General features: G+C 52.2%; 8 protein-coding genes across 8 annotated transcripts; 5 read left to right on the top strand and 3 right to left on the bottom strand.

The window, feature by feature from the left end:
- Positions 1–117: 117 nt before the first annotated feature.
- BDZ83DRAFT_646081 (uncharacterized protein) lies at positions 118–905 on the bottom strand (the record flags this gene model as incomplete). Its single annotated transcript, XM_060509919.1, has 2 exons — positions 118–162; positions 228–905. 2 exons carry the CDS (start codon positions 903–905, stop codon positions 118–120), a joined length of 723 nt encoding a protein of 240 aa, XP_060371636.1.
- A 958-nt stretch (positions 906–1,863) lies between these two features.
- On the top strand, positions 1,864–4,190 carry BDZ83DRAFT_725657 (uncharacterized protein). The gene is made up of 6 exons (XM_060512739.1): positions 1,864–2,393; positions 2,456–2,824; positions 2,887–3,055; positions 3,138–3,370; positions 3,523–3,602; positions 3,665–4,190. Exons 1-6 carry the CDS (start codon positions 1,969–1,971, stop codon positions 4,021–4,023), a joined length of 1,635 nt encoding a protein of 544 aa, XP_060371635.1. The 5' UTR covers positions 1,864–1,968; the 3' UTR covers positions 4,024–4,190.
- Positions 4,191–4,272: 82 nt separating this feature from the next.
- BDZ83DRAFT_163807 (uncharacterized protein) lies at positions 4,273–5,510 on the bottom strand. The gene is made up of 2 exons (XM_060501417.1): positions 5,216–5,510; positions 4,273–5,082 (listed from the first exon to the last, which is right to left on the bottom strand). The coding sequence occupies exons 1-2, from the start codon at positions 5,393–5,395 to the stop codon at positions 4,516–4,518; spliced, it is 747 nt and encodes a 248-aa protein (XP_060371634.1). The 5' UTR covers positions 5,396–5,510; the 3' UTR covers positions 4,273–4,515.
- A 1,730-nt stretch (positions 5,511–7,240) lies between these two features.
- Positions 7,241–10,070, bottom strand: BDZ83DRAFT_597978 (kinase-like domain-containing protein). The gene is made up of 3 exons (XM_060506928.1): positions 9,171–10,070; positions 8,082–9,120; positions 7,241–8,022 (listed from the first exon to the last, which is right to left on the bottom strand). The coding sequence occupies exons 1-3, from the start codon at positions 9,733–9,735 to the stop codon at positions 7,662–7,664; spliced, it is 1,965 nt and encodes a 654-aa protein (XP_060371633.1). The 5' UTR covers positions 9,736–10,070; the 3' UTR covers positions 7,241–7,661.
- A 270-nt stretch (positions 10,071–10,340) lies between these two features.
- Positions 10,341–11,214, top strand: BDZ83DRAFT_646077 (WW domain binding protein 11-domain-containing protein; the record flags this gene model as incomplete). The annotated part of the gene is made up of 2 exons (XM_060509918.1): positions 10,341–10,413; positions 10,478–11,214. 2 exons carry the CDS (start codon positions 10,341–10,343, stop codon positions 11,212–11,214), a joined length of 810 nt encoding a protein of 269 aa, XP_060371632.1.
- Positions 11,215–13,126: 1,912 nt separating this feature from the next.
- Positions 13,127–13,478, top strand: BDZ83DRAFT_597975 (uncharacterized protein). The gene has a single exon (XM_060506927.1). The coding sequence runs from the start codon at positions 13,139–13,141 to the stop codon at positions 13,319–13,321; it is 183 nt and encodes a 60-aa protein (XP_060371631.1). The 5' UTR covers positions 13,127–13,138; the 3' UTR covers positions 13,322–13,478.
- A 5,816-nt stretch (positions 13,479–19,294) lies between these two features.
- Positions 19,295–19,729, top strand: BDZ83DRAFT_746507 (uncharacterized protein; the record flags this gene model as incomplete). Its single annotated transcript, XM_060513280.1, has 1 exon — positions 19,295–19,729. The coding sequence occupies one exon, from the start codon at positions 19,295–19,297 to the stop codon at positions 19,727–19,729; it is 435 nt and encodes a 144-aa protein (XP_060371630.1).
- A 713-nt stretch (positions 19,730–20,442) lies between these two features.
- Positions 20,443–22,131, top strand: BDZ83DRAFT_646075 (uncharacterized protein; the record flags this gene model as incomplete). The annotated part of the gene is made up of 2 exons (XM_060509917.1): positions 20,443–20,543; positions 21,435–22,131. 2 exons carry the CDS (start codon positions 20,443–20,445, stop codon positions 22,129–22,131), a joined length of 798 nt encoding a protein of 265 aa, XP_060371629.1.
- Positions 22,132–25,315: the final 3,184 nt, after the last annotated feature.

The raw sequence follows: 25,315 nt of genomic DNA, 5'->3' as shown, positions 1-25,315 counted from the left end.
AAGCGGATCCGGACGTCGGCCGAGGCCAAGTCGAGTGCGCCGGGGGCTTTGAAGAGGAGGTTTTGGAACGATGTTAGTGTGCAGGAGGTTGATGGTATGTCTTCTTTCATTTCCCCCTTATTCCAGCTCGCTCTTTGCGATGGGATGTCTGGGAGAGATTGGCTAAACAATATGTGTTCAACGCAGGCGCCCTCCAAGTCCACCTCGACTCCCGTCCCCTCCGCCACCCCAACACCAAGGAAATCATCCGCCTCCCGCCCTCGAAGCAGCACCTCGCCTCGGCGCTCGCCATCGAATGGGATCTCATCACCTCGGCCGAACAGGCGACCAAGCAGCACCTGATCCCCCTGACGTCGCTCATCTGCCGCGCCATCGACATCGCCGCCGACGACGCCGCCAACGACGGCGCGATCCGGGAGCACGTGGCCAACACGCTGATGCGGTACCTCGACACGGACGCGATGCTCTGCTGGGCGCCGCCCGCGGGCGCGACGGACACGCGCAACGACGCCGGCGAATCGCTGCGCGACGTGCAGAAGAGGACGGCGGACGCCGTGGTGGGCGCCATGACGGGGCGGGTTTGGCCCGGGATCGAGATTCAGCCGGTGCTGGACGGGCATAGTATCGTGCCGCAGAGGCAATCGGAGGGTGTGAGGGAGGTTGTGCAGGGGTGGGTTATGGGGCTTGACGCGTGGGAGCTTACGGGGTTGGAGAGGGCCGTGTTGGCGGGGAAGAGTCTTTTGGGGGCGGCAAGGTTGGTCGTGGAGTGGAGTGAGGGTCCTGTTGGGGAGTATCGCGATAAGAGTGGGAAGGGCGGGAAGTTTGGCGTCGAGGAGGCTGCTACGGCTTTGAGTTTGGAGGTTACGTGGCAGACTGGGGCGTGGGGCGAGGTGGAGGATACGCATGATGTTGAGAAGGAGGATTTGAGGAGGCAGTTGGGGAGTGTCGTGCTGCTTGTTTCTGGTACGAACCGGAAGTGAGATGATGGGAGGTGGTGATCCTCATGATTGGGGGGCTTGGGTGGTGTATTGATAGAGATTTGGAGGGCTGTACATCAAAAAGATAGAGACACCTGGTTCCAGAAGGCCAGGAATGTTTTCTTGTAGAAGTAGTTGTTTGAACAAAAGCTGGTGATGGACTACTCTTAACACTTGCTTGCATGCTCGGTTCTCCTCCGAGTCATTTGCCCTTAACAAGTCAATAGATTCTGGGGCGGCAGCGACTTGTTTCTGGCCCATCTGAAGACCTTGAGATTGAGAACATCAGCTAGTTCCTTGTAGATGTCAAGAAAGTCTCTGGGTGTCGGCAAGCTAATCAGAATGTGCCCTCTAAAGTATGTGTTAGTCGACTGCGTGCTGCTTTGAGTCTTCAGTTCACACTCGAGTACGAAAAGAAAACACTGGCGATTTCCGTTGCGCATGAGGGTGCTCTGCAAGGTCTTCCCTCAGATTGCATTGACATCTCACGGCTCGCATCAGAAAGTTCCTTACAAAAATGTGAGAGAACAGCAAAGAAAAGAATTCGACCCTGACTTATGCCGCAATAGCGATTGTATGCTTTGCTTTAGGATTCAAGCAGCGTGACACCAGGTAGGGGACTGCATTATGCAGCCTGATTTCCAGAGGTCTACGAGTGGCGCAGCATGGCTTGCCATGATTCGACAGCTTTAAAGCACTTGTACCGTATGCCTTGGTGTCTGCCCAAAAAGATAGACGTTCAGAATAGTAGAAAGTGCGGCCCAACGTGGCTATGTTACGATTTACAGGTTGCCTGAAGCAGGCTCCAGGCAGGCATGCGACTTGCCAATATGACGGAACCCCCCCCCCCCCCCCCGTTCATCCCGCCCCCGGCTCCCATAGTTCAGTTTCCAAATCTGATCATCGATCCCGCTCCGGAACTCTCCATCTTCTTCACACAAAAATCATTTAAAAAAAAAAGTCTGGGCCACAGCCAGGGCTCGTTGTCCCAATGTCATTCGGCTGGTCAACCGGAGACATCATCGTAGCCCTTCAATTATTCAACAAGGTCCGCATCGCTCTAAAAGATTCGGGGGGCTCTAGAACCGAATACCAGAATGCTATAGCATTCATTGACGAACTTTCAACTACACTTCGAACGCTCGACGACATCCAGACTACGTCACCACACCCAGACCTTTTGCAAGATGTCTGCAGCCATGCTAAACGTCTGCGTATAGAAGTCGATCTGTTTCTGAAAACCATACAAGATGAATACGGGGAGTCTTTGGGACCCTTCTCGACGTCCGGAAAGACCAGAATCCTCCAGAATAAGATACGATACGCGATATCTACGTCAAAGAACGTTCAAGGTCTGCGCGTAAAGATTGGCCCCGAGCTTTCAACACTACAATTAAAGATATCGCATCACGTGCTGTTAGTTTGAAGCTCTAAACCCCTTCTTCATTGGGAAGTCTAAGCTGAATTAGCAATCATAGACTTGTTTGTGCCAATTTGCCATCCGATATTGAGCGTCAAATGAACCATGCCACGAAAGCAGCCTTCAAATCCTTCTGCAGCAATCAAGAAATTGGAGATATTCTACAGACAGTCTTATCCCTTGGAAACAAGATAGATACCTGCCATGAACAGACTTCGAAGGTTCTGTCCATTATCGAAGCCGTACACAACAAGCTTCAGGCACAGGAGCGGGGACCTTTGATACAACTAGAATCCTGGCCAGAATCGTTGCCATTCACTCGAGACACAGTGGCGGAGAATCATAATAATTTGAAGTCTCCATTATCGATCCTCCAGAACAGTCAACAAGTCGTATCTGGGCTAAGTGGCATATTGAGAGCTGCGATGTAAGAACCCTTCTTGTGTGTTTCAAAGCTCTACTGTCTTTCTGGATGCTGAATGACAACAGATGCCTACTTTCGTTCTCGATGGTCGCATTGTATCGAAAGGCTGTTTTCACGATTTCCAAGAGATCAACACTCATTCCTATCCGACCTTCACTGCAAAGCGGTATCAAGTTCATTGATGCTTTGGGGCGAACGTCAACTCTACCTTACGATTGTGGGAGATCTTGGGAGGTAAGCAATATTTCTATGTCTTTCTTCTTTGAGTGTTCGAGACAGAAAAGAAAAACAAACTTACAGCGTGCGCCAAAACTAGATTTTCGAGAAGACAATTCATGTCTGGTTTCAAGGCTGTCCAGGGGAGGACCTTGTTAGGCAGGGGTTTTACTGCGTTGCTGACGCAAGAACTCCTTCTGAATTCTTCACTCAAGAGTCTTGGTCTTGTTGTGTGAAGGACGGTATGACCATTCAAATGTCCGTCATCATTAATAATTGCATGGAATGTGGCAGCAGAGTCACCTCTGACGATGTGAACGACTACGCTCTATGGTAAGTATGCAAACACCTTTCCTAGTCATTCTCTCGGCATCACGAGATGTTTTTCGAAGGGTTTCGGTTTTGCATTTCGAAGTTAAGAGTCACCTGAAGGCGTCCGTAGTACAAGACTAGACTGAGGATTGATCTGACGTATTTCAATTTAGCTCGTCTTGCAACAGGCAACATATAGTAGTCACACGTGACGCCTTTCTGGGCGCTTCTTCCGACCTATTCTCGTTGGGTAGTAAGCAGAATTTAAACAAACCCCGACGAAAAGACAGTACTAAGTAGGCAATAAATCATTAGTAAAACAAGCCCAGAATAGCTACTTGGGTAAGACGACTTCCTTTTCGCCGCAAAACTCGATCCGCAAGCAATTGAAGCATGCTGTATTCTACAATCCACCGTCCTACCGTTCGTACCAAACTACGCATGAAGATTCTGGACCGCTAGATTTTGGAGAAATCGACACAGATACTGAGAGTCATTGCAAGTGTTTTGCAATGGCGGAAGAAACACATGGCGAATTATCGCAATGCTACGTTTGCTACCTGATAGACCTGGAAAAGGACCTTTTGCATGTGCCGTATCTTCGGAAGAATTGGGGCTGTCCAGAGCCCTTTCTGACAAACGGCTTTCAACACTGGTCAGAGTTTGAATATTGATGACCATACTTAGAAGAGAAGTGCACGGTGAACAATGAAGGAGACTTTTTCGACTGGACCGCTTATGGAGGTTTGCTTATGGAGGTTTACCCGAGTGGCGGAAAGGCGACTAAGATACTTTTGTCAGTTTTATGTTTGGGAAGCAAAAAAAAACCTGTAGCTTCGGTAACAACTCCATGTTTAATAATCGTACCCGGCAGTGCCCGTCCTAAGATCTAAGTAAAGACTGTAGTGGTCTCCCGTCATCAAGAGACATGTCATCATCAGAATACGTTACAAAGGTATCCAGCCTTATTAACAGTCCTCCCCAAAATTAACTCCAGGTCATTAAGGAATGAAGTAAGAATGAAAACCTTGCCTTATGCCCCTTATTTTCTGCGATTCATCCTTTTTGCAAATCCCGGTTGTACAAACACAACAAAAGGGAAGGGGGATATGGTATACAAGGTACAAGTGAACTGTCGTACTGTGACAGGCTCGATGCAAACTTTTTTACATCAAACCGACAGCAGCAACGAAGGCGCCCAAAGCCGCGCCAGCAGCCAAGACGCCGCGGTTGGCATCAGCGGGGGCAGCAGCGTTAGTCGACCCAGAGCCGGAACCGCTCGTCGCCTGGGCGGCGAACGCACCGGTGAAGGTCGTGAGCAGCGTGCTGCTGCCAGACACGGCCTGGGCGACGGTGGCGGGGCCGGTGGTGGCGACGCCGTTGACGGTGCGGGTGAGGGTGACGGTGTCGGTCTTGTAGGCCCAGCCGGGGCCCATGCCGCCCCAGGCGCCGCCGGGACCCCACCAGCCGTCGACGGGGCAACCGGTGATGGTGACGGCGGCGGCGTCGCCCGTCTTGGAGCCCCACCAGCCGCCGCTGTAGGTGAAGGTGCTGGTGCTGGCGCACGAGGTGAAGGCGTTGCAGACGGAGGAGGAGACGGAGGTGTAGGTGGAGAGGGCGGCGGCGTCCGAGGTGCAGGCGGACTTTACGCAGTCGTTGAGCTGCGGGGCGTCGGTGCAGAAGGCGGCCGGGGTGGGGGTCGCCGTGGCGAAGTGGGATGAGAAGCAGGAGCTCTGGTAAAAAGTGTGTTAGCAAATGTGTTTGGAGTAGATAGAGTTCACGAGAGCTGAGTTGAGAGTTTGGAAAGAAGTTGGGACCGAGAGCTTGGGATGAACGGCAGGGAACTGCAAAAAAGCTTAGACTTACAGCGCATGATGCAACGCCGTTGCCGAAACCGCCAGGGCCGAAGCCGCCGAATCCACCGCCGTAGGCGAATCCACCCCAGCCGGCGCCGTTACCGGGCCCAAAGCCGTTTCCGGGTCCAATGGGGTTGGCGACAGCGGCGGCGCCCTGGGCCAAAGCAGCAGCAACGAAAGCGGCCTTCATTTTGACTGATTTGAATTGGTTTTTTTGGTTGTTGTTTGTAAAAAGTTTGATGAGAGAAATCCCCTGCGCCTGCAGTTGTAAATGCGTGTAAATGAGTTTTGACTGATGTTTTTTGTTGCGACGGAAGAAGGAAGATGAGATGCAATCCCGATGTGATGGTTCAAAACAACTCTCAAACAATGGACGAACTGAAGATCCAACGACTTGTCTTTATAATTCTCGAAAAACGACATGACCGCCTCTACTCTCTCTGCCTCGTCCTCTACGCACACCCTCGCACACCCCCTTCGACTACCGTTGCCTTACTCCGCTAGTCTCACTCAAATGCCGTACGAAGGTACTGCTGATGGGTCACGGCATAAGGGCAAGGTGAGGAACAGACAGCTTCGGTCCCGAGCAGCCGCATGGCCGCATGGCAAAAAAACAAAAAGCAATGACAGGGTCTTGGCGCGCATCTTTCGTTTCCTCCCTCCCCTTCTTGGGACAGTGGAGGCGAGAAGGTGCCGCCTTGGTCCACGGACACCGCGATTTGTGACTCAAGCTCTTTGAACCTCCGCAGATCCTACCGGATGCCCAGGCTACACTACTGTTCCTCTCACGCGCATCACACCTCTTCCCCCCATCCCAAAACTTTGGTCTGCTTACCTTACCTCACATCCGAACAGCCTCAGCTCGCGCGTATCTCTCTCTCGCCTTGTCCGTCCCTTGATCAAAGCCCCCAACCGCGCGGCCCTGCATGGCAGGATCCCCCCCGGACGGTGTCACCAGGAAAGGAGGAACAAGTCTTGTCCTAAATGTGTGTGTGTGTTTGCCTCATGGACACTCAGAGCCCTTTTGCCCACAAAAAGTCAGACTTTAGCTGCTGCAGCTGCTTCAGTCGGACAAAATGCTAGTGGCTCGTCGGCAAGTATGCTTAGCTATTTGCTCCAACGGGGTCGCTCGCGCGTCGCTGAGAGGGCGAATGTGTGATGTGACACAACAGGCCCAAAAAAAAGAATGGTCGTCCGGGATGGGGTTTGGGGAACACCGGGCCACCACCGCTAGTGTTCGGTTCGGCGATCCGTCATGTAAGTCCAAGCCAATCAACACCAACCTCCGTTTCAACCGGATTGGCTCTCGGTCCCCCGGGTAACTCCATCATACCTTAAGGAATAAGGTACATTTTAGTACTGGGTGAGGTGAGGAAACACCAAAACGGTGGAGAAGGGGAATCCATCTCTTACTTGGTTTTCTCTGAAGCGTATGTACTTTCCTGCGAGAAAGCGTCAGCCCACGTTTCCCACCCCATTCGGGGTTTTGGAAGAACCATCAAAACAGAAAAAGGCTGACGTATGCTCCTTGGGCTTCCTTTCTTCGTCCGAATGGGTTGCCTTCCTGCTTCCTGCTGCCAACGGACCCAGCTCGTCGGGAACAGCGCACTGCACTGCACTGCACCTTCAAGTCGGGACGAGGACAAGAGAAGAAACGAAGCAAAAACGGCGTCAGCAAAAAAAGGGAATGGATGATGACTGTCTTTGCGTCGAATCGAAGGGAACGTGACCACCGAGAGCTGGGCCGAAGCGCCTTCATCGCATTTGTTTCAGAGTATGTGCTTATGCTGCTCGCTGGGTGCCGGCTGATCGACACACCATCACCAGTCCGCCACCAAAAACAGACCGCCCGCCGTCAGGCTTTGGCAGCCCCGATCGTTGGCTTAGCTGCCGTCGTGCCGAGAGGCGAGGCTGGTCATATCTGCTTCAACTAAGGCAGGTACTCTCACGGGGCTTCGCGCGAGCCTCAAAATATGACGCGGACAGGTTTGGCACCCGCTATCGGTGAGTAAGCTAGGGAAGCTGACCGGAAGTAAGAGGAAGAAAAATGTCAATTGTTTCTGTGCGTGTCTATCGTCTCTAAACCCCACGTGCGTGTCGGATGTTCGGCTGTCTGCAACGCCGTCTCATCCCCAAGAATTAATCCCAACCCGAAAAAAGAAGACCCTGCTTGCTTAATGCTGTGTTAGCATGCCTGTCAACCTGAACCTGTCCATCTGCAAACTCCAACGCAAAAAGAAATGCCCGAAATCTCATCTCAAACATGCCGTTGCTGCAGGGCAGTCCAGTCCCAAACTCATACAAGTAGTCTCTCGCCACACTCAAACACCGCCATATGGGCCCAATGACGTCCGTCTCATCATGATCGTAGTTGGAATCTTCGGACTCCAGGCTCAGAGGAAGCCTCTCCGAAATGTCGTCCGACTCAATTGCGTCCATTTCCACACAGGTCTGCGCTACAGCATCGTGCCAAAGGTGTCCTCCTCCTCCTTGAAGGGGATAGGTTTGCGCGGACTTGCGTCATCGGTAGTCTTCCGGTGTCGGAATGTGAAGCCGACGAAGAGGCTCTTGCCCATCTCGTCATCACGGTCCGCCATGGTCTCGAGGGCCTGCTGCTTGTCATGCACCTCCTTGTACTTGGCCATGTCCGCCTCGTTACTGAAGTCATCGAAGTATCCGGCGTCCGTCTCTGAGTCGAGCTCGGGCACGAAGGGAGCCTTGGTGGTTCGTAGAGTATCCCAGTCAACCTCGGCAAAGTAGTGGTGAGAGTTGATCTCCTTAAAGTTGGAAAAGCGCTTGGACCGAGAGTTGATGCAGCTAAAGCGTGGTGTTAGATGATGTCACAAAGCATGTCAACCGTGACAGGGCCCACTTACGTCGTAATGAAGTTCCAGGTGCGGTTGCTGAGGAAGTAGTTGGGATCCTCCCAAACGGGCCGCTTGAGCACCTCGCGCCAGTGCTTCAAGTTCCTCCAAGTCTCATCAGGGGTGGAGCCCGCAAAGGGAGGGAATCCTGTCAGAGCCTCGAACAGCATGCAGCCCAAACTCCAGTAGTCTACCGTGTAGTCATACTCGTCTCCTCGAAGAACTTCCGGCGCCATGTAGTCGGGTGAGCCAACGATGGACTTGGCGTAATTCATATCCTTTGCACGCATCGTCTGGTACCCCTCTCTTCGCTCAGCTACCGTTCGCTTATCCATGGGCTTTCCGAAAGGTACTGAGGTCTCGGATGCCTTTTCGAGACGGACTCTCATAGATTCGATCTTGGCCGGCGCAAGCATACCGGCAGCTAGTCCAAAGTCCGTGAGCTTGACGTGTCCGGTGGAATCGACCAAGAAGTTCTCCGGCTTCAAGTCTCGATGAATGTAACCAAGCTGGTGAAGAGCATCGACGGAGCAGAACATCTCGGCGATGTAGAAACGAGCATGACGGTTGCTCAGAACGCCCGTGTTGTTGAGCAGTGTGCGGAAATCTCCTCCAGGCACATACTCCATGGCAAGATAGATACTCTTGTCATCTTGGAATGAGTAAAGAAGCCGGACAAGCCACTCGCTCTTGGCAGTGGTCAGAATGTCGCGCTCAGTCAACACGTGGCGAACTTCGTCAAGCTTGAACAGCAACTTTTTGCTCATCACCTTCAGCGCGCAGACTTCCCGAGTATCCTTCTTCTGCGCCAGGAACACCTGACCGTAACCTCCTTGTCCAACCTGAGTGAGGATCTGGAAATCACCCTGGCGAAGTCTCACTCGTCTCTTTCTGAGGTTTGCACGCTCTCGTCCCTTATACTTTGACCACATCTGATTGTACGTCCCCTCATCGGTCTCTGGTGGAGGTGGGATCTCCGATTGGAAGTTGTTCAGGCGGTTCTGTCTGGAGCCGACATACGTAAGAAGGTCGAAGTAATAGTCGAGAAAGTCTGCTTTCCGTCAGTCTTGCTTACGCCATGTTGAAGAGAGTTCAACATACAGAGCTGTGTCACGTTGACGAGTCTTCGCACGTTGGGGCGCTGCAGGATCTCCAACTCTTCGGGTGTGAGTGCTCTCTGGGTGTTGAACTTGTTCCTAGGAGTCACAGCCTTCTCCTTGGGTTGGTACAGCTCGTGACGGGAGATGGCAGCGTGGCTCTGTTGGTAGGGAGAATCGTTGCCTCCCAAGCGCGAGATGGGGGGAGTGTTCTCCTGTCCATGGGACTTCTTCAAGGGGCTGCCTGCTGGAGTCGCTCCCTTGTGCAAGACGCTGTCCTCGACATTGGGACTGTATTCGTTGCCTCTTCCCGAAGACTGCGGGGTGGTGATCACACTTAGCGGGCGATCGAGTCTGGGTCTCTCCAGAACAGGTGTGCTCAGCTTGAGCGCATTGTCGAAGGACTCGGGCAGTTCGTGGGCGCCGGGGGGGTTCGTCCTCTTGCTGGGGCTACCTTGGGGTGTGCTGGCTGGGTTGATGAAGCTGTTTCTCGTAGGCGTCTCGGGTCGCGATGCTGCATTGTTGTCCCTGGTTCCTCCAGGAAACAAATTGGCCATGAAGCCCGACATTGTTGATGATGTTGTGAAACAAACAGATTCGGGAGGTGGATTGAGGGAGGATGCGAGCGGGGGGCGAAACGTAGCGACCAAAGGTATCAACCAATGTGCTTGGAGGGGTAATCGAGAAAGATGTTTGGGGGAGGAGGATCGAAAAGCACTGCAAGGTACGAATAAAGTTGCGTGCTCGAGATAAAGCGTAACCAACGCGGGTTATTATGTTGTTATCTTCTCCGCCGTGGGGTTGACTTGGGTAGGAATCCAGGCGTGCCTGGGCGATGGATGGAGACAGACTGCCCAAGATCTACCCGACCTACGGAGGCTGACCACTGCACAGTCGATCGCTGGTGGGCACTTGCGTATTAGGGGGAACAAGGGAACAAAGCGGAAGTGTTATTGGGTGCTGCGGGGCATCAAGTCAACAATGTTGCAGGGGCAACAATCATGCCCCTGTCCAGCTGAAGGCCGCACGTGACGCGATAAACGCTATCGATAGTGACTTCCCGCCTTATCGCTATCAGAGCAATGGATCTTCCCAGGTTGGCTTAGAAGCTTCTTGTGACATCGACATTTAAACTTCTACAACAACTCCCATCACGTCCGTACTCACACCCAAAATGCCGAAAGAAAAGAGTTACAATCCAGTCAACGCTCAGCGCAAGGCTGATAAAGCGAAAGCAATCAAGAAGGGTAATGTCTCCAACTGACAACACATTAGCCAGTAAAGTCATCAACTAACCAGCTACTCTTCCAGGCAAGGCCGAGGTCCAAGGCCGTCGCAATGAGAAGCTCGCACGCCGCAACCCCGAAAGACTCCAGAAACAAATAGACGATCTCAAGGGAATCACGACAAACGGAGGCAAGCTATCGCGCCACGAAGAGCAGGTCCTCGAAGGCCTCGAGAAGGAGCTACGGGCAGTAAACAAGGCGCGCGAAGCGCTCGGCGACAAAGCACCCACCTTTAGCCGCGGAGGAGGAGGATACAACCGCGATGGCGATTCTTCCGGCGGAGTCCTCGGAAAGCGGAGGCGAGACAACGACGAGTTGACCAGCGACGAGGATGTTCCCGACGACGTGAAGCGGATCCCCATGCCCCGCGACACACCGCCGCCGATTCCGAAAGAACTGATGGATAAGTGGTACGCAAAGAGACGCGCCAGGAGGCAAGCAGAGCAGGCGGAGAGAGAACAGCCAGAAGAGAGGGAGAAGAAGGAGAAGGAGGCCAAAACTCCCGCGCCAGAACCGAAGACCGTATACGAGGCGAAGCCGATGGTACGGAATTTGACAAAGGAAGCCGTCACCGCTTTCGTGCCCACGCACGTCAAGATGAAGCTGGACAAGGGCAAGGGCCAAGGCGGTTTGATGGAACCCGAAGAGGCGGATCGACTGGAGCAGGAAGGCTACCTTCAGACAACTGCGTCGCACGGGGATTCAGAGAACACGAAACCCCACCAGGTTATGGTGGAGGAGGTGGAGGATGAAGACGTCTGAGTGGGGCCATATGGTTCAAAGAGTCAACGACAACCAAGCTTCGATAAAGGCCACGGATCCGACGAGTCGAGACTTATTGCTCGAAGCTGCTATGCGGTACACAAAGCATTAAGTACAATTGCGCGCCAGCTGTCTAGCCGAACGCACACAGCCCTCAGGGTGTACAGTTGCGGGGCGGACGGCGAGGATGTCGCGTACCAGAAGGTCGCCAGGCCACACGTTTCCCGGGTTGGCGATGGGTGGTGGTGGGTGCGTTAACCACTTCCACAGCAAAAAACTGTTCCGCTGTGGCTCAGATGGCAAAGCACAACAGACGCTTGTTTTACGCAACCAGGCTCCGCACCTGGTGAACCAGAATAGCATCTCTGCGATTGCGCCGGACTGAGTCTGCTGAGATACATAATCCATACTCAAGAAACAGGCCAGACTATCAACCGGCTATAGTTGCCTCTATCCGAGGCCACTGTTTGTGCCTTCTTGGCGAGCAGCAGTATCCATGTGAACCAAAATGTTCCCCCCATCTCCAATGTCCAACGGGAACCAACTAGATGTGCCCTGCTTTTGTGACATTGCGGATTCGCAGCCCAGGCCTGTTCTTTTATTTTATTATGGAAGACAACATCCCTGTTGTCAACATCGTTAGTTATCAACACCGCTAGTTATCGACATACTAGAACTCCCTCTCCAATCCTTTGGCCCGTCATTCAACATAGACACCAGAACATCTCACGACCCTCAGCATAGCTATCTTCTCTCAGTCGAAAAAAATATGCACGAGAAAGCACGGCCTGGACCTTTGACTTCCTCGCTGATGGATACGAAAAGGGCCTTTTATGTCCATGGACGCACAAGCCCTCCGCCGGGCACTCCCTAGCGGGGGTATACAAACCCGCCCGCTTTAAAGTTGTTAACCTCTTCAACCCATCACATACGCAAATGTTGTGCCTGTAATCCCTGACCTCCCCAAAGTAGAAAGTTTGCCCCTCCTCGCCCCTTTCTTCGCCATTCCATAGTTTCTGGCTCGGCCAGCCGTCCTCTCCCTGGTTCAGCAATTCTTCAAATGACATGAGAATGACAGACTCTAGATCAGCGTTGCCGGTAGGTAGTCGGCGAAAGGAACAATAACCCCCCCCCCCCCACAACAGCAAAGAAACAGTCGGTGAGTTGGACTTCTGCCTTCTCAAAGACTTTCGAAGAGGGGGGTGTCTCAGAAAGGATCGTCCCCCCTGAGAGACAGAATGAAGCACTTCACCAAACGCTTTTCTGTCTATATCACATCATTTTTTGAAACACTTCTCTGAGTCGTCATCGAAGCAAAAGGGTCAAACATCTTAACGGTGGCCTCTAGGCTCTGGTTCTTGGAAGGTGAGGACGAGAGGCAGGGCATGCCTGCCTACCTTACCACAAAAGGGGCTTTCAAAAGCTGTTTTGGCCGAAGAACAGCAATTGATACGACTACTTTTCTCAATCTCGAGAAAACGAAAGGAGAGGTGTGCTTATCAGAGGAAACGTATCACCTCGTACCAAAAAGTACCCATCTCGTAAAAGACCGTCGTATCTCGTTCCTGTCTGGCCTTGCGTTGCTGAAATTCGTTACACCGCATGTTTCCATCAGCTTCGTTGCTGTACCGACCAACATCAAAAGAAAGGAGAGAAAACCCGCCGATCTAGGCTATCCCTATACAACAGACAAAGCTCAGCTTCACCCCGTCACCTCAGCCGCAGCAAAGAAAAAAAGAAAGAGTGGTCAAATTTGCCGCGGATCCGTGGAGAAAAGGCTCTAGTCTCAAGGTCTTCGCAGAAACCCACGGGCGTTCGGACTTCGACATGACCAAACACGAGGCAAGAAAAACGTTGGGGGCTCTCTGTACCATCGCCATCAGGCGAAGCTGGCCTGTCTTGCCCCCTTTCGGCATATCCAACTATGCTCATGTCCCTACTTGAAACCAGTCAAGCATGTAACGGTACCAACGCATTCGCAAGTTTATTCTGTTTAAGCACACCGGGGATGGTACGTCTGCAATTGATGCCATTCAGACCACAAAAGCACACTCAGAAGCTTGTGAGCAGCAGAGCCCGGGTCATAGGTCCGTCGGTCCGTCTGTGAAAAAGCTGGAACATATCTCAAAGTGTGTGAAGCAATGAAGCCAAAACCCTGAAAGCCTTCTAACCATGATCTGGTATAATCTGGTGAATTATGGTAGTGTGGTTAGTAGAGCTTGGTACAAAGTCCGAAAAAAAAAACAGAAGCTTTCCCTCCGCTGTCAACCGAAGAGTATCTTTTTGCAAATCACAATCCCTTGAGGACAACAACCAACAACACACATGGTTTTAGAGACCGCATCCAAATGCTTTGCCACGTATAACCAGGAAGGCAACATCTGGAGACCTCCATCGCCCAATTATCGCTGATCCCATGGGGCGTACACACCCCTGTACCGAATTACCCCGGCTGATTGGTTGCGGTTTTTGCCATTTTATGTTCCGTCATACTTTAGTTGGCTCTCGGCATAAGCTGTCCAATAATCCGTTCACACCAACATCACCGCGGATGTAGCCGTAGAAGCTCCCTGCAGTCAAGGGTCAGAAGGGTTCCATTGAGTATCTATCAATCAGCTTTCGATCGGGAGGCCAAGTCGGTATCCCGGGAAGTTCCAACGACAGCAGTCGTAGGAAGGAATCAGCAGGCTTGCGGACGCTGTTATGATTGCATACGAAGAGATCCTTGGGTCGGATGCATGTGAGAGAGAGGCTTGCCACGGAGCGGAGCTTCCGCCGTGGCAAGTAGGATTCGACGAGTCCCTGAATCTCTAACAATATCCTTTCCTGGATATGCATGCGACTCTGCGCGCAGTGAGTGAGCAGAAATCAGTCCACCCACGCAGCATCACGTCAAGGCCCTGGTAGATGCATTCAATGGGCATCTGTAGTCATCGCGATAGGTAGGCGTTGCAATTCATTCGGCCGGGGATAGGCGGAGGTTGTTCTCTTGGTTCTTCTGGCGCCATTCAATGTGAACATGGCCGTGTCGCCTTCATTCGCCGACGTTATCTGTAATTTCCGGCAGAGCCCCTCTGATCATGTATATTGAATGCTTTCAGGTGGTGTAGTCCGCAGTTGAAGAGCTAGTAAACATATCCAACAGTCGCTAAGGTACAATTTGAGGCGAAGTGCTGAAGCGAGTGGAACAGAACGGTGAGACATAGCTACCATCTTGGGATCCAGCGTTTTGCGACCTAAGACAGGTCGATAATTCACCGATGTTGCCTTTTGTCATCCGTGGCGTTTAGCTTTCGTCTTCGGCAGTTGTTAGATGCTCTCTCAGCTCGAACGCTGCATGATGGCGCGTAAACAGTAAAGGGCGTGTTGTCAACCTGCCTTTCGAACTTGCTTTTTCCATCTGCTATCCGGGTCTGATTGCTTCAATTGTTAGAAACTCCGATGGGCTATGCCAAACGGCGGTCAATAAGAATGTGAAATGGGAAGATTCTGGTGTACGTGCTTTTTTCCGAGTCTCGGTTGCATGATCCGCATGTGTAACGTCCAGCACCAGGGCTGATGCTGCCGCCAGTGAAGCTTTGGAAGTCTGGCGTGTGCTTGGTGTCATATGATAGCATGCCATTTGCATGTGGTTGATGGAAAAGTGACATGATACAGCTTGGTTGAGTGGCAGTGGTGTCTTCACAACAATGTATTACTCCGATAGTTGCTTTCAGGATGCGAACCACTCCACCTACCCCATGGCTAGCACAGCACATCCAGAACAATGTCGGATGTTCGCATTTCTGAACTTCGGCATTGGCTCGGGGAGCAGGGTCGCGTCTGCTTCGGAGATGCCGTAGTACTTTGGAGTTATCATGCAAAGTGAGGAAGGTTTCGCCCTGTCGAGAACAATTTTGCCCCTTACCCTTGTTGCAAGGTATAACATAGCTGTTATTGATTCTCTTGGAAAGATGCTCTCTCGTCTAGGGCTTAACACGCAGTAGGTCAATTACAAAGAACCAATCTTCCATATGAAAGCAGACAAGTACGGAATGCTGTGTTACCAGAGACGTGGTGCATGAGGTTGGCGTCAATCAGGCTGACGGCAATGGTGTAAGGTGGGGGATTATTACCCATGGAAATCAAGAGCGGGGCGTTTCGATGCTGGATAGGGTAGCAGGCAAGGGACCTTGGGCAGGAGAAGTGGCATCGAGATCGTTGTGGCTTCTATTTAGAGCGTTGTTTCGATAGCGGGGATGTTCCCAATTTGGGCTGTCTGGTGCAGCGCTGAGTTGTTCGGTGCCGTAGGGTCGATTCGCTCGCAGTAACAGATGTCTTCAAGACGTGATTATTTATTTAACCATTTGATTTTGGCATGGTCAGATCAAACACTGATGACTGTCGAGGGTCATCAATGAAGAGGACGAGGACGAGGACGAGGATGTCTGCGAGGCATCGTGGGTTGGTTATTGAGGCAAAACGGAAAGGGGCCGGCCGAGACGTGGAGATGGAGGATGAAATGCATAGGTTATGATAACATTTTGGCGTAGCTACTGGATTAGTTGACAGAACATCTGGTCCGGGTGTTTTGTGGACAAGGGTGATCAAGACGGAATCTTGGTCCAGGATCGTCGAGTAGTGTACAAGGCAAGCCGCACCACCTCTTGATGCCTGCACGTCGCATTGACGTTGATTGGTTGGGCGTCAGCGGCCGATAGAGGGGCAGAGTCGTTTCTGGTAGGTAAGCGCGCGAAGATGGGCAAGTGGTTGGCACGGAGGGGTGACTCGCGAGAGGTTCTGCTGGGAGCAAAAGTGTGCGTGTCTGCAAGCCGCGATGGCGATACTAATGGGATGGGGTCTGGGGAAGGAGGTAGAGATAGAGATGGCGATGATGGATGGGCATTACCGGAGATCACATGGCATGATTACATGTGATGAAAATGGAGGATTGATTGGAAGGAGTTAAGACCGATTGGCTATGGACATTTCTTCTCCTTGGCTGCCTTAAAGCTACGTTGATGTAAGGTAAGGTAGAGAAAAGTGTGACGAACAGCTGAATGGAAGGGGAGGGGTATGGATGCGTCGGTGAGGTGAGGAATGCATCTCATCACGGCGCCTACAGGAAGGAAGCTACCTTGAGGAACTGCAGGTAAGAAGCCACGCTGAGCACACCGTGATAAGCGGTCCACGCAGGCGCAGACGTACGATACTGACAGATGCACGTTGGAGCCGGATGTAATGCAACTCCCGGTCTGATACCTATTGGAGCGAGCTAGATCTTCACACGCATTCCATTAACAGCCAAGCATAGGTAGACCAAGATGATCTTACTCCAAAATCCACCGCCCATAGGTAAGTAGCAGAGGCGGACAATGGAAGAGAAAAGACAATGGAACTTGGTCAACCAAGGCAAGGCATCTTTGGGATGGCGACGCAAGTCGTCTCCAGATTCGTTGCACTATCAAGCTTAGTAGATCTCGGCTCAGGCCATCCTACGTGCCTACTGTGTAGATCTGGCTATGGGAGGGAAGAAACCTCGCCACGTTGACTTTGAGGTTGGAACGGAGGAAGTGTGGCAAAGATGCGACGATGAGGCTTGACACATGCTGTGAATGCGGGGAAGCAGAGCACAATTTGTCTACCCAGAAACGGCAAGGTAACTGCTGTCAAAGCATAACATGCCTTAGTGCTCCAGGTTTATGAAGCGCCGGTGCGCACCTTCAAGTTGTGGGTGGCATCAAGTCCTATGCAGCAGGTTGAAGGAGTGAAGATTAGGTCGGGTGGGATCTGAGGAATTACTGGGGGGGGGGGAGGGGGGAGACACTGGGCAGTTGGATGGAAGGCATCATGAGAGTACGGGACCGGGAAGCGAAGGAAGCCAACCTGAAAAGGGATATGGGAGGAGCGCCCTACCGAGCGTGCCTGCCTAGGTACCTGTACTAAATGGAACTGGACACGAATGGATGGTTTGTTTTCTCGGGGCAGGAGGGCCCAAGGCCGCCCAGCACCTACCTGATTTAGCTTACCATAATGGAAAGAAGACTTTGCCACCCAGCGCCTTTCCCATGCCGGAGTTTGATCCGGCGACCAATCAGCAACATTGATTTCACCGGATTGAATTCCGCCACATTGGGCATCCATCACTGGCCGACTCGCCGTACTCTTTTCCAAAAACCGCCTGCCCAACCTATCGGGAAACAGAAAGAACCACTTACTTTACCTTCCTGCCTTCATTTCGGTCCTCCCATACCGATCCAGTCGTACGGAACATTACCTTACACATCCAGTACGTCCCATCCATTGCTCTCCCTGTCGCGGACACCGTTGTTGTGTTGCTGCCGTCTACGCAGCAAGGCCCGTACGCAACCACGGTCCGAGTCACTGGCTATTCAGTTTCGTCACCCTCACCTCTTCCTTCTCCTTCTCGTCCACCACCACCACTACTATCACTCACCCACTCAATACCAGCGTCTTCTCGTACTGCTACTACTGCTCCTTCTTATCCGACTATCCTCTGAGCATTGTACACTGTCTCCCAAAACCTACATTTCACACAGCCCTGCCATCTCTCGCAATTGCTGACAGATCTCTCATATCAACGGATACTGCTCAACTTGACTCCCAGCAAAACTCCAATCTCGGCTCCGGCTTCAACCCCATTCCAGTCTGCATTTTGGTCTTTAGTCTCAGCTTCACAACGCGACCTCTTTCTCGGCCGTCTCACTCTACTTACCTTACCATACCGCTGGCCGCTACCAACACATCCCGACTCTGCCGTCTTCCTACCATCAAAACTTTGCATTGGCCCTTTACTTCCGCTGCAGTGGCCAGCCCCTCAGCTGCCGCCCTCATGCTTATCCACCCTCCCCTTCGTCTTTGCTGCTTCGATACACAAGATACCAATTATGACAACCATGCGAGGAAAGGTTCATCTCTCCAAGCAAGCAGCACAACTTCCCTCCGTGTACACCACCCCGTGTAGGTGTAATGCGCCGTCCGTCGGTTCTGTCTGTTGTTTGAGACATCTGGCAACTCAGGTCGCCTGGCGTGAAAAGACTTGCATTGGGTGGAACAGCTGTAAGTCTATTCTCTCACTTTGTCCCCTGTCAGTCCAGCCCCAGTAGAAACCCCCGACACGCATATTCCCAGGAGCCCTTCTCGCACCTCCTTCATTGGGGGCCCGCTCAAATATCCTATCGCATCCCCATTTATCGGCATGACATTTCAACCCCAGTCACTGTGTTGCCCGTATCCTGTCATAGACTTTGCACCATACGCCCGACCCCGAGCCAGAGCCAGGAGTTCCTCCCCCTGCCTCTCCTCCTCCTCCTCCTCCTCCTCCTCCTCCTCCTCTTCCACCCCTGGTTTCCAAAACTAATCATCTTTTTTTTTTTTTTTACTTACTCGACCATCTTCTGTCAGCATCTTCTGGGCTCAAAATACTCATATGTTCTCTAACCTAGATACTAGTTGCTTTCCAGCCAAGTTTTGAGTTTTTCTATCGGATTCCGCTAGCACCGTGGTCAAGACTCAAGACAACCTACCCTACTCAGAGTCTACCAAGAGGCTTGCAAGAAACCAAATCTACAAATTTTCAACTGAACAAGAAGAAAAACACTCTGCTGCCCATGCGGTAGGCAATATGATGGCTCAGTCAGCCTACCCTGAGCTGGTGTCATTGTATACTTTACCACAACAGCCGGTCCAATCACCTATCAACGAGTCTCACCAGTGCCAGCGATGGTCTGGATGTGATTGCCACGCGACTGATTTCTCGATGGTCTCCGTGCACCAGGAAGTTGAGATTCAGGACTGTCGGCTGTTCGACTCAACTGCAGGGACTACGTCAGACTTTTCAACGGCCACTTGGACAACCCAGCGCGAAGCATGGCCTACGTACCAGCAGTTAGACTTCCAGCCAACTGAACCCATGGCACACAACCCACCTCATTTATGGCCAAATCATGTTGACAACCCTCCGTTTCTAGGCCAAAATTGGCATTACACATCCAATTTTCAACTCCAGGCTAGCCTAACCCCAGGAACAACAGCAACATGCCACACGCCGAGGACGTCTAAAGGTCGAAAGCCGGAACCAATGAGTCAACCACCAGTGAAGAAGGCACGCCTCATAGCGAGAGAACACGACTTATCGATGTACACGGCTTCTTACGACACAAACACGAATGGCATCGAGGCCGCCAACGAGCACAAGGAAAGTGACTACGACACTTACTCTTCACCAAGACCGGAAGGGAAAAAGACGTATCGCGTCAAGAACCGAGCCGCTGCAAAGCGATGCCGCGAGAAGACAAAACAACACGAGCTAGATCTCGCCGCTCAAGAACAGCGAGTCACACAAGAGCGAATGTATCTCGATGCCTGTGTAGCAGCGCTCAAAAACGAGGTTCTGGTTCTGAGAAGCCAGATTCTCGAACACGGAGACTGTGACTGCGAGATGATTCGAGGATATATCGCAAGAACAGCTAGCAATGTGAGCATCGGGCTTCATGGAGAACATCAGCTGGTGTAGCGAGAGGATTCGAAAGCAAGCCTACTCACCCTGCATTTCGTCGCTTGATGGAAAAACCAAAAGAAGGTCGAACAAGGTGCAAGTCTTGAACCTCAGGCACAGTGAAGGACTCTTGAAGCTAGCCTCGCATCTGGAAGATGGCAAGCTGATATTACGATGACCGGCATCCAGCACAAGATGCAATATGAGCAAGGAGGTAGGCTTTCCTTCATTCTTTACTCTGAGAATCCCTTCTCCTCTACTTCTCGCTCGAGGAGTCAAGAAATGGGCTCTCGTCGAAACCTTGATCAGAGTCTGTTTGTTTACTTTACATCCTCCCTGAATTTCTACTTTCCTAGACACGGCTATTCTCACGATGCCAATCATAACTTTCCCTTTTCTATCTAGACACAAGCTAATTACTGCTGTAGGCATATTGCACTGACCATGGCGGGTTTGTGCTGTGCTCTATGCACCAATCTCTGCTGCAATGTTGCGATGCAGTCAGCCAACCACAACGACAATTTGGAGAAGCGCTCTGAAGGGGGGTACAAACCCCCCCACTCCAAAGACGTCCTGGTTCGGCTGAACATCTTGGAACCACCCCCACCAATCAACGGTCGATTGAGCCTGTTGCAGACGCTAAAAACGACCTGATTAGCAGTGCCGCATGTACCTCGACTTGCTGGCGGGTTGCATTACAACTGGCGCAACCAAGGTCTTTGTGCAACCAAATGATCTCCTGCGCTCAACTGTTTTCTTTTCTTCTTTCCTCAGGCCTCGTCGTGCTCTTCCCCGCCTTATTTCCTTTGGCGGAGTTCCAGCGAAAGCAGTCGTAAGTGACTGGTTCATTATCCGTCGTCTCTCGGGTGCACCAGGCTTGGGTTTCAGCAGCCCATAGGCAGAGTCTGCAGATTCGGGAGTGTCTAATCCTAATTCTTAGCTGGGCTGCTGACACGAACCGACAGCTGAGCCGGGTTCCGATGCGCCAGCAAACTCTCGATAGCCACAGCAGCCACTCGCACCCTACGACATCCTTGCATTCTGTCCCTTCTGTGGATGGATGGATCGCGCAGCAGCAGCCTCTACCTTGCTAATGGGCTGGCCTGGCCATGGCCAGATGATTCCATGGCTTTGGGGAGCTTTGCGAGCCAAACTTAACCTCTTTTATGTGGTTTTCGTTTATTAATATTATTTTCTCGCTTCTTCCCTTTTTGGTTTTCTTATTTACCTAGGGGGCATCGCGGCAGCTTTCCCGGCACCGGAACAATCCAAGTGGCCCAGTCAGCAACGGGCACGCGGATTTGGCTTGAGTCTTGTCCATCTATTTCGTCATACCTGTCTGCCTCACGAGCTCCCAAGAAATTGAGAAACTACTCGTCGGGACGGGCCTTGCCAGCACTCCCAAACACCTGCAACAGCAAAATAACATCACGACGATAACGAGAACGATTCAATCACTTCCAACATGGCCAGCGGGTCGCCAGTATGACACGCACCGTCAAAACGACTGAGACTTACCAAGCGACGCGGCGGGCGGATCTGGTCTGGTGGTTGAGGCCCGCTCTGGCTCTGGCTCTGGCTGTGCCCTCTCTCAATTCGTCCACCCGCGCCATTTCGATTACTGCGACGAATACGCAGACCTCGCCGTACCAGCTACACGCCTACGCCCATAATATTTACGCCTCCTTTTCCACTGTTTGTGGCTATCTCGGTTGCCCACAAGGCCTGCCCATGGTCCTGTGGCAACGCTCACGATGAAACCACAGCGCGAGCTTTTACCTGCGGGCCCAACAGCAGCCAGCAGCGCGTCGTCGGAACGGGAGACAACCCCGCAATCTGCCACTGGTACCACGTCTTCTGCACCAAGAAGACGTCCCCAGACAAAAATCGCCTGCACCTCATGCCGTCGCAGGAAATCAAAATGCGATGGCCAACGTCCTGTGTGTTCCTTGTGCGCGGGCATGGGTCGCACCCGGTGCGAGTACGATGCCGGTCCCGACGTCACACGCTTCGCCGCCCTGAAAACAAAACACGAGGAGCTTCAACGCCGCCTTTCTCTGTTTGAAGAGCTCTTCCGCCTTCTATCCATACGCTCCGAGCCGGAATCCGTCGAAATTATCAGGCGGGTGCGGACTCTGAATATAGAAACCGATCTAGACGATTTGGTTAAGTTTATCAAGAACGCAGATCTGCTCATCCAGCTGGCTTCTGCACAAGCCGAACCCCCTACATCGGAGACAACCACAAACCACCAAGACCCTCCCGACGAGGATCTTTCCTCCCTAATCGAGCTACTGTATAGCACTCTCAGCCCTATGGCTTCTTTATCCTCCGTTGAACTAGCTGACCCCAAGATATCAGAAAATCGGCGGTTTCCAAACTCGACGCAACGGCTCGGCTGGCCTTTCTTGACACGATAAGACTTCAGATTGAAGCCTTTATCTCTACCGAGCGCAGTCAGTCTGGCCCCGCTGAGTCGATCAAGGTGAAGGGGCTCGTGGACGGGGAGATGGACGGTGCCGTGGATGGAGAAATACAGGATGGCGTGGATGGCGTACACCACCATGAGTCAGGGGTTCCCCTTAAGCGACTACTGAACGATGACACTACAAAACCGAGATGATGCCGATGCATGTTTTGGAAGGCCGACACTTATTTGCATGAGAGGTATGATGGACGAGGCTAATGACTGGGCGAAGCAGTTGGGCTCACATGAGGATGACGTCTTTAGACTGATGAGCAACGCTCAAGACAGCAATGTCTGCGCAATTGCCGCATTTTCCTCGACGGCACGATGGGTCTACATCCTGCCCATGGCGACAGAGATTTACCAACGACGGTATTTTGCGTGGTATCGGGAGACCAGGGGCCGTTGGGAGCAGCACGGCTGTATGACTACGAACGAGCAACGACGCCGACTTTGACACATCATAGCTCGTTTAAGGTTCCATAGTGGCACGAGGGACGGGACGGCAAGAATATGGAAATACGGGCGCAGGAGACATCGAATGCCCGAATTCATGTTCTGCGGTTGCACGGGCAGAAGGGAAGCATGAAGTTGCATCTGAGGACACCATTTGTGCCTTTCGGAAATTTACTATGCCCGGAAAAGGGGCGCAAAAGAAAAGAGTTCACAGGACGAGTCTCTTGACAAATCCAAGTTGAGGCAAACTATACAGACATCATGGCCAGGTATCGTGATATTTCAACGAACTCGAATTATACGGCATATGGCGGGTCTCTTGATACCACACAAGAGGACCAGTGATTCTACATCTGGAATACAGGACGACATTATTCAGTGGCTTGAGGCGAACACCTCTTTGGGCTCAAGCATGTGACTGGCCTCTCATCTAACACATCGAGAAGTTGATCTCTAAGCTTTTCAAGTCGAGCCCCCCTAACAGTGTCAACCCACAAAAACATCTGCGGGGGTTGAGATGGGCTGGCTCTCACTTCAGCCTCTTTCGGCTGTATATCAAATGAGAATGTCTCGATCAGAACGTCATGATGCGCACTGATGGGAGGGTATGGTCCATGCCGAAGCACTAAGGCAGGCAGTCCAGGGGTGTTATCCCTTTCACGCTGGTACCTAGTGAAGAATTGGGTATCCGTACCAGACTATGGGGGCCATCTTTATGGGCTAATTTTTGTCCTATTCCCCCCCCCCCCCTTTTTTTCCAACGGTCGTCCAAGGGGGACGGACGATATCTCATATTCCCAGCCTTTCTAGCCCTACCAGGCGTGCAGATGTACGACGACTCGGGCCGAATGCTGCATTTGAATGTGCCCTTGCCTCTGTTTGCTTTCATGGTCTGATATTAATCACGGTTGGCTGACAGGGGACAAGATGTTGGACAGCAAAGACACGTGAGATCGATGAGCATTTAGGTAAGCGTGTAGTTTCTGCTGCAGTGTCGAGGCTGAGGATACGTGGCACGTGGTCGCTTTTTCGGAAAGGGTAAAAATGATTCCATGAGGGCGTACTGATAGTGCCTCTGGATATGGGTACCTACGCCTACAAGGCCAGGGACCGGCAGGCAACTAAACGAGTTGCAGGCCCGCGGGGGGGAACAATAAATGGCGGTAAGAGAATGGTGGCTGGGGGGGAGGAGAGAGAAAAACGAGACACAATGGGGGAAAATAAGGGCGATGAAGGTCGACGATCAAGATCAGGAGACTATACGATCTCGATCGTCGATGTCGATGAGGGGTGTTTGCCCTATTGGGGAGAAGGGGAGGGGGGGGGAGAGGTTCTGACGTAGCGAGTACCCTTTCCCATCTGTGCTTAGCTTATTATTTTCCCCTCTCTAGACGGCGCGCGCGTGTTGAGGAGGTCCTGAGGGGCAAGCTACCTGGGAGCGCAGAGAGGGGAAAGTGGAAAATCACGATGCATTTTTTTTATCCCTTTGTTGCTTGCAGCTGCCAACTGCCAACTGCCAGCTGCCAGCTGCCAGCTGCCAGCTGCCAGCTGGCACTGGCAGCAGGAGCAGTGGTAATGAGACCGGTCGGGCGGGGGTGGGGAAGCTTCGGCCGATGTTTGGTTAATCGGTTCCGACTCGCGGTTCCGAAGGGGACTTTACAAGTTTCCAAGTCCCATGTTCCATGTTCCTTGACCTTACCATGAGATGATCAGACGTTGTTACGTTTGGTAGCCTCGGAGCCCCTTTTAGTGGGAAAGGTTTGTAATGAGAAGTGAAGGGGCCCGGGAAGTAAGGGCTAAACAAATATCGGTCTGCGATGGGGGCTTGCCGACCTTGCGAGACATCAACCCGAATACATTGGATCAATCTGTTTCTTTTCATGCGCCCGGGTACTTATCGCTCGTTTCGTTTCGTTCTGCTTTGAGCTGAGGTGCGGTTGTGTACTCCGATTTTACTCTGCGTTTCTGGGTTACTCATCGGATGTTCATCCGCGCGCGCATGTATGCGATTTGTTCGTGTGATTACGGCGCTGCGTCCGGTGCCCTTGGCAAGCCTGGTATTCTGGCGTTGCTATGGACGGATACCTACTTTACCCTCCACGGATATTGTAGGTACGCGCTGTGGTGGTGCTCCGCTGTTGTGGGTTCCTTCCTAAAGGACGGATCCGGGTGGGGTTGACAGGTCTGATTTAGTGCCAAAGAGGAAGCAAGAGGGGAATGTGAGAAAGCTGTGAGACGAGAGTGATGCCCGGGCTACCTTAGGTATGGCGGGGATGAAGAGACATGCGGTGGCATTTCCCCTTGCGCGGGATTCTCCGTGTTGTAATGTTCCAAGGCCCGGATTGACTGTGACTCTGTGGGTTTGAATATATGGATGGGGCTGGCTGGCACGTACCAAGACAGTTCCAAGGCGACAGCACGTGGGAGGTACCGGCATTCGAAAAGGCAGGTACTTGAGAAAGTTTTGGGTACCGGTACCTATCCTTATGGAAGGCACCCAGGTAAGGTAAGGTAAGTTGCTGGTGACCCGGTCGCTTGTGAGGGGGGCGGGCGAGGGCGAGGCAAGGTAACCTCGAACTTTCTTGAGTGAGCCGCGAGCGGATCATAGTCAGGTAAGTTGGTAGCTAGTGCACAGATTCAGATTGACTGGAGCGGATGTATCATAATGTAGGTAAGCAAGT

This window comes from Colletotrichum acutatum (assembly GCF_030867785.1).
Source record: "Colletotrichum acutatum strain CBS 112980 chromosome Unknown BDZ83scaffold_2, whole genome shotgun sequence".
NCBI classification, from domain to species: Eukaryota; Fungi; Ascomycota; class Sordariomycetes; order Glomerellales; family Glomerellaceae; genus Colletotrichum; species Colletotrichum acutatum.
Note: the sequence above shows the minus strand (reverse complement) of the source record. Positions and strands in the feature narration are given on the sequence as shown.

Excerpts from the sequence above, each read along its gene's own strand:
- BDZ83DRAFT_725657 (XM_060512739.1), top strand. The coding sequence starts at position 1,969 with ATGTCATTCGGCTGGTCAACCGGAGACATCATCGTAGCCCTTCAATTA. Across the intron at positions 3,056-3,137 it reads ATTGTGGGAGATCTTGGGAG|ATTTTCGAGAAGACAATTCA; the intron begins GTAAGCAATATT and ends CGCCAAAACTAG. Across the intron at positions 3,603-3,664 it reads CGACCTATTCTCGTTGGGTA|TAAAACAAGCCCAGAATAGC; the intron begins GTAAGCAGAATT and ends ATAAATCATTAG.
- BDZ83DRAFT_163807 (XM_060501417.1), bottom strand. The coding sequence starts at position 5,395 with ATGAAGGCCGCTTTCGTTGCTGCTGCTTTGGCCCAGGGCGCCGCCGCT. Across the intron at positions 5,083-5,215 it reads ACGGCGTTGCATCATGCGCT|AGCTCCTGCTTCTCATCCCA; the intron begins GTAAGTCTAAGC and ends ACTTTTTACCAG.
- BDZ83DRAFT_597978 (XM_060506928.1), bottom strand. The coding sequence starts at position 9,735 with ATGTCGGGCTTCATGGCCAATTTGTTTCCTGGAGGAACCAGGGACAAC. Across the intron at positions 9,121-9,170 it reads CGTCAACGTGACACAGCTCT|ACTTTCTCGACTATTACTTC; the intron begins GTATGTTGAACT and ends GACGGAAAGCAG. Across the intron at positions 8,023-8,081 it reads ACCTGGAACTTCATTACGAC|CTGCATCAACTCTCGGTCCA; the intron begins GTAAGTGGGCCC and ends ACCACGCTTTAG.
- BDZ83DRAFT_597975 (XM_060506927.1), top strand. The coding sequence starts at position 13,139 with ATGCTCATGTCCCTACTTGAAACCAGTCAAGCATGTAACGGTACCAAC.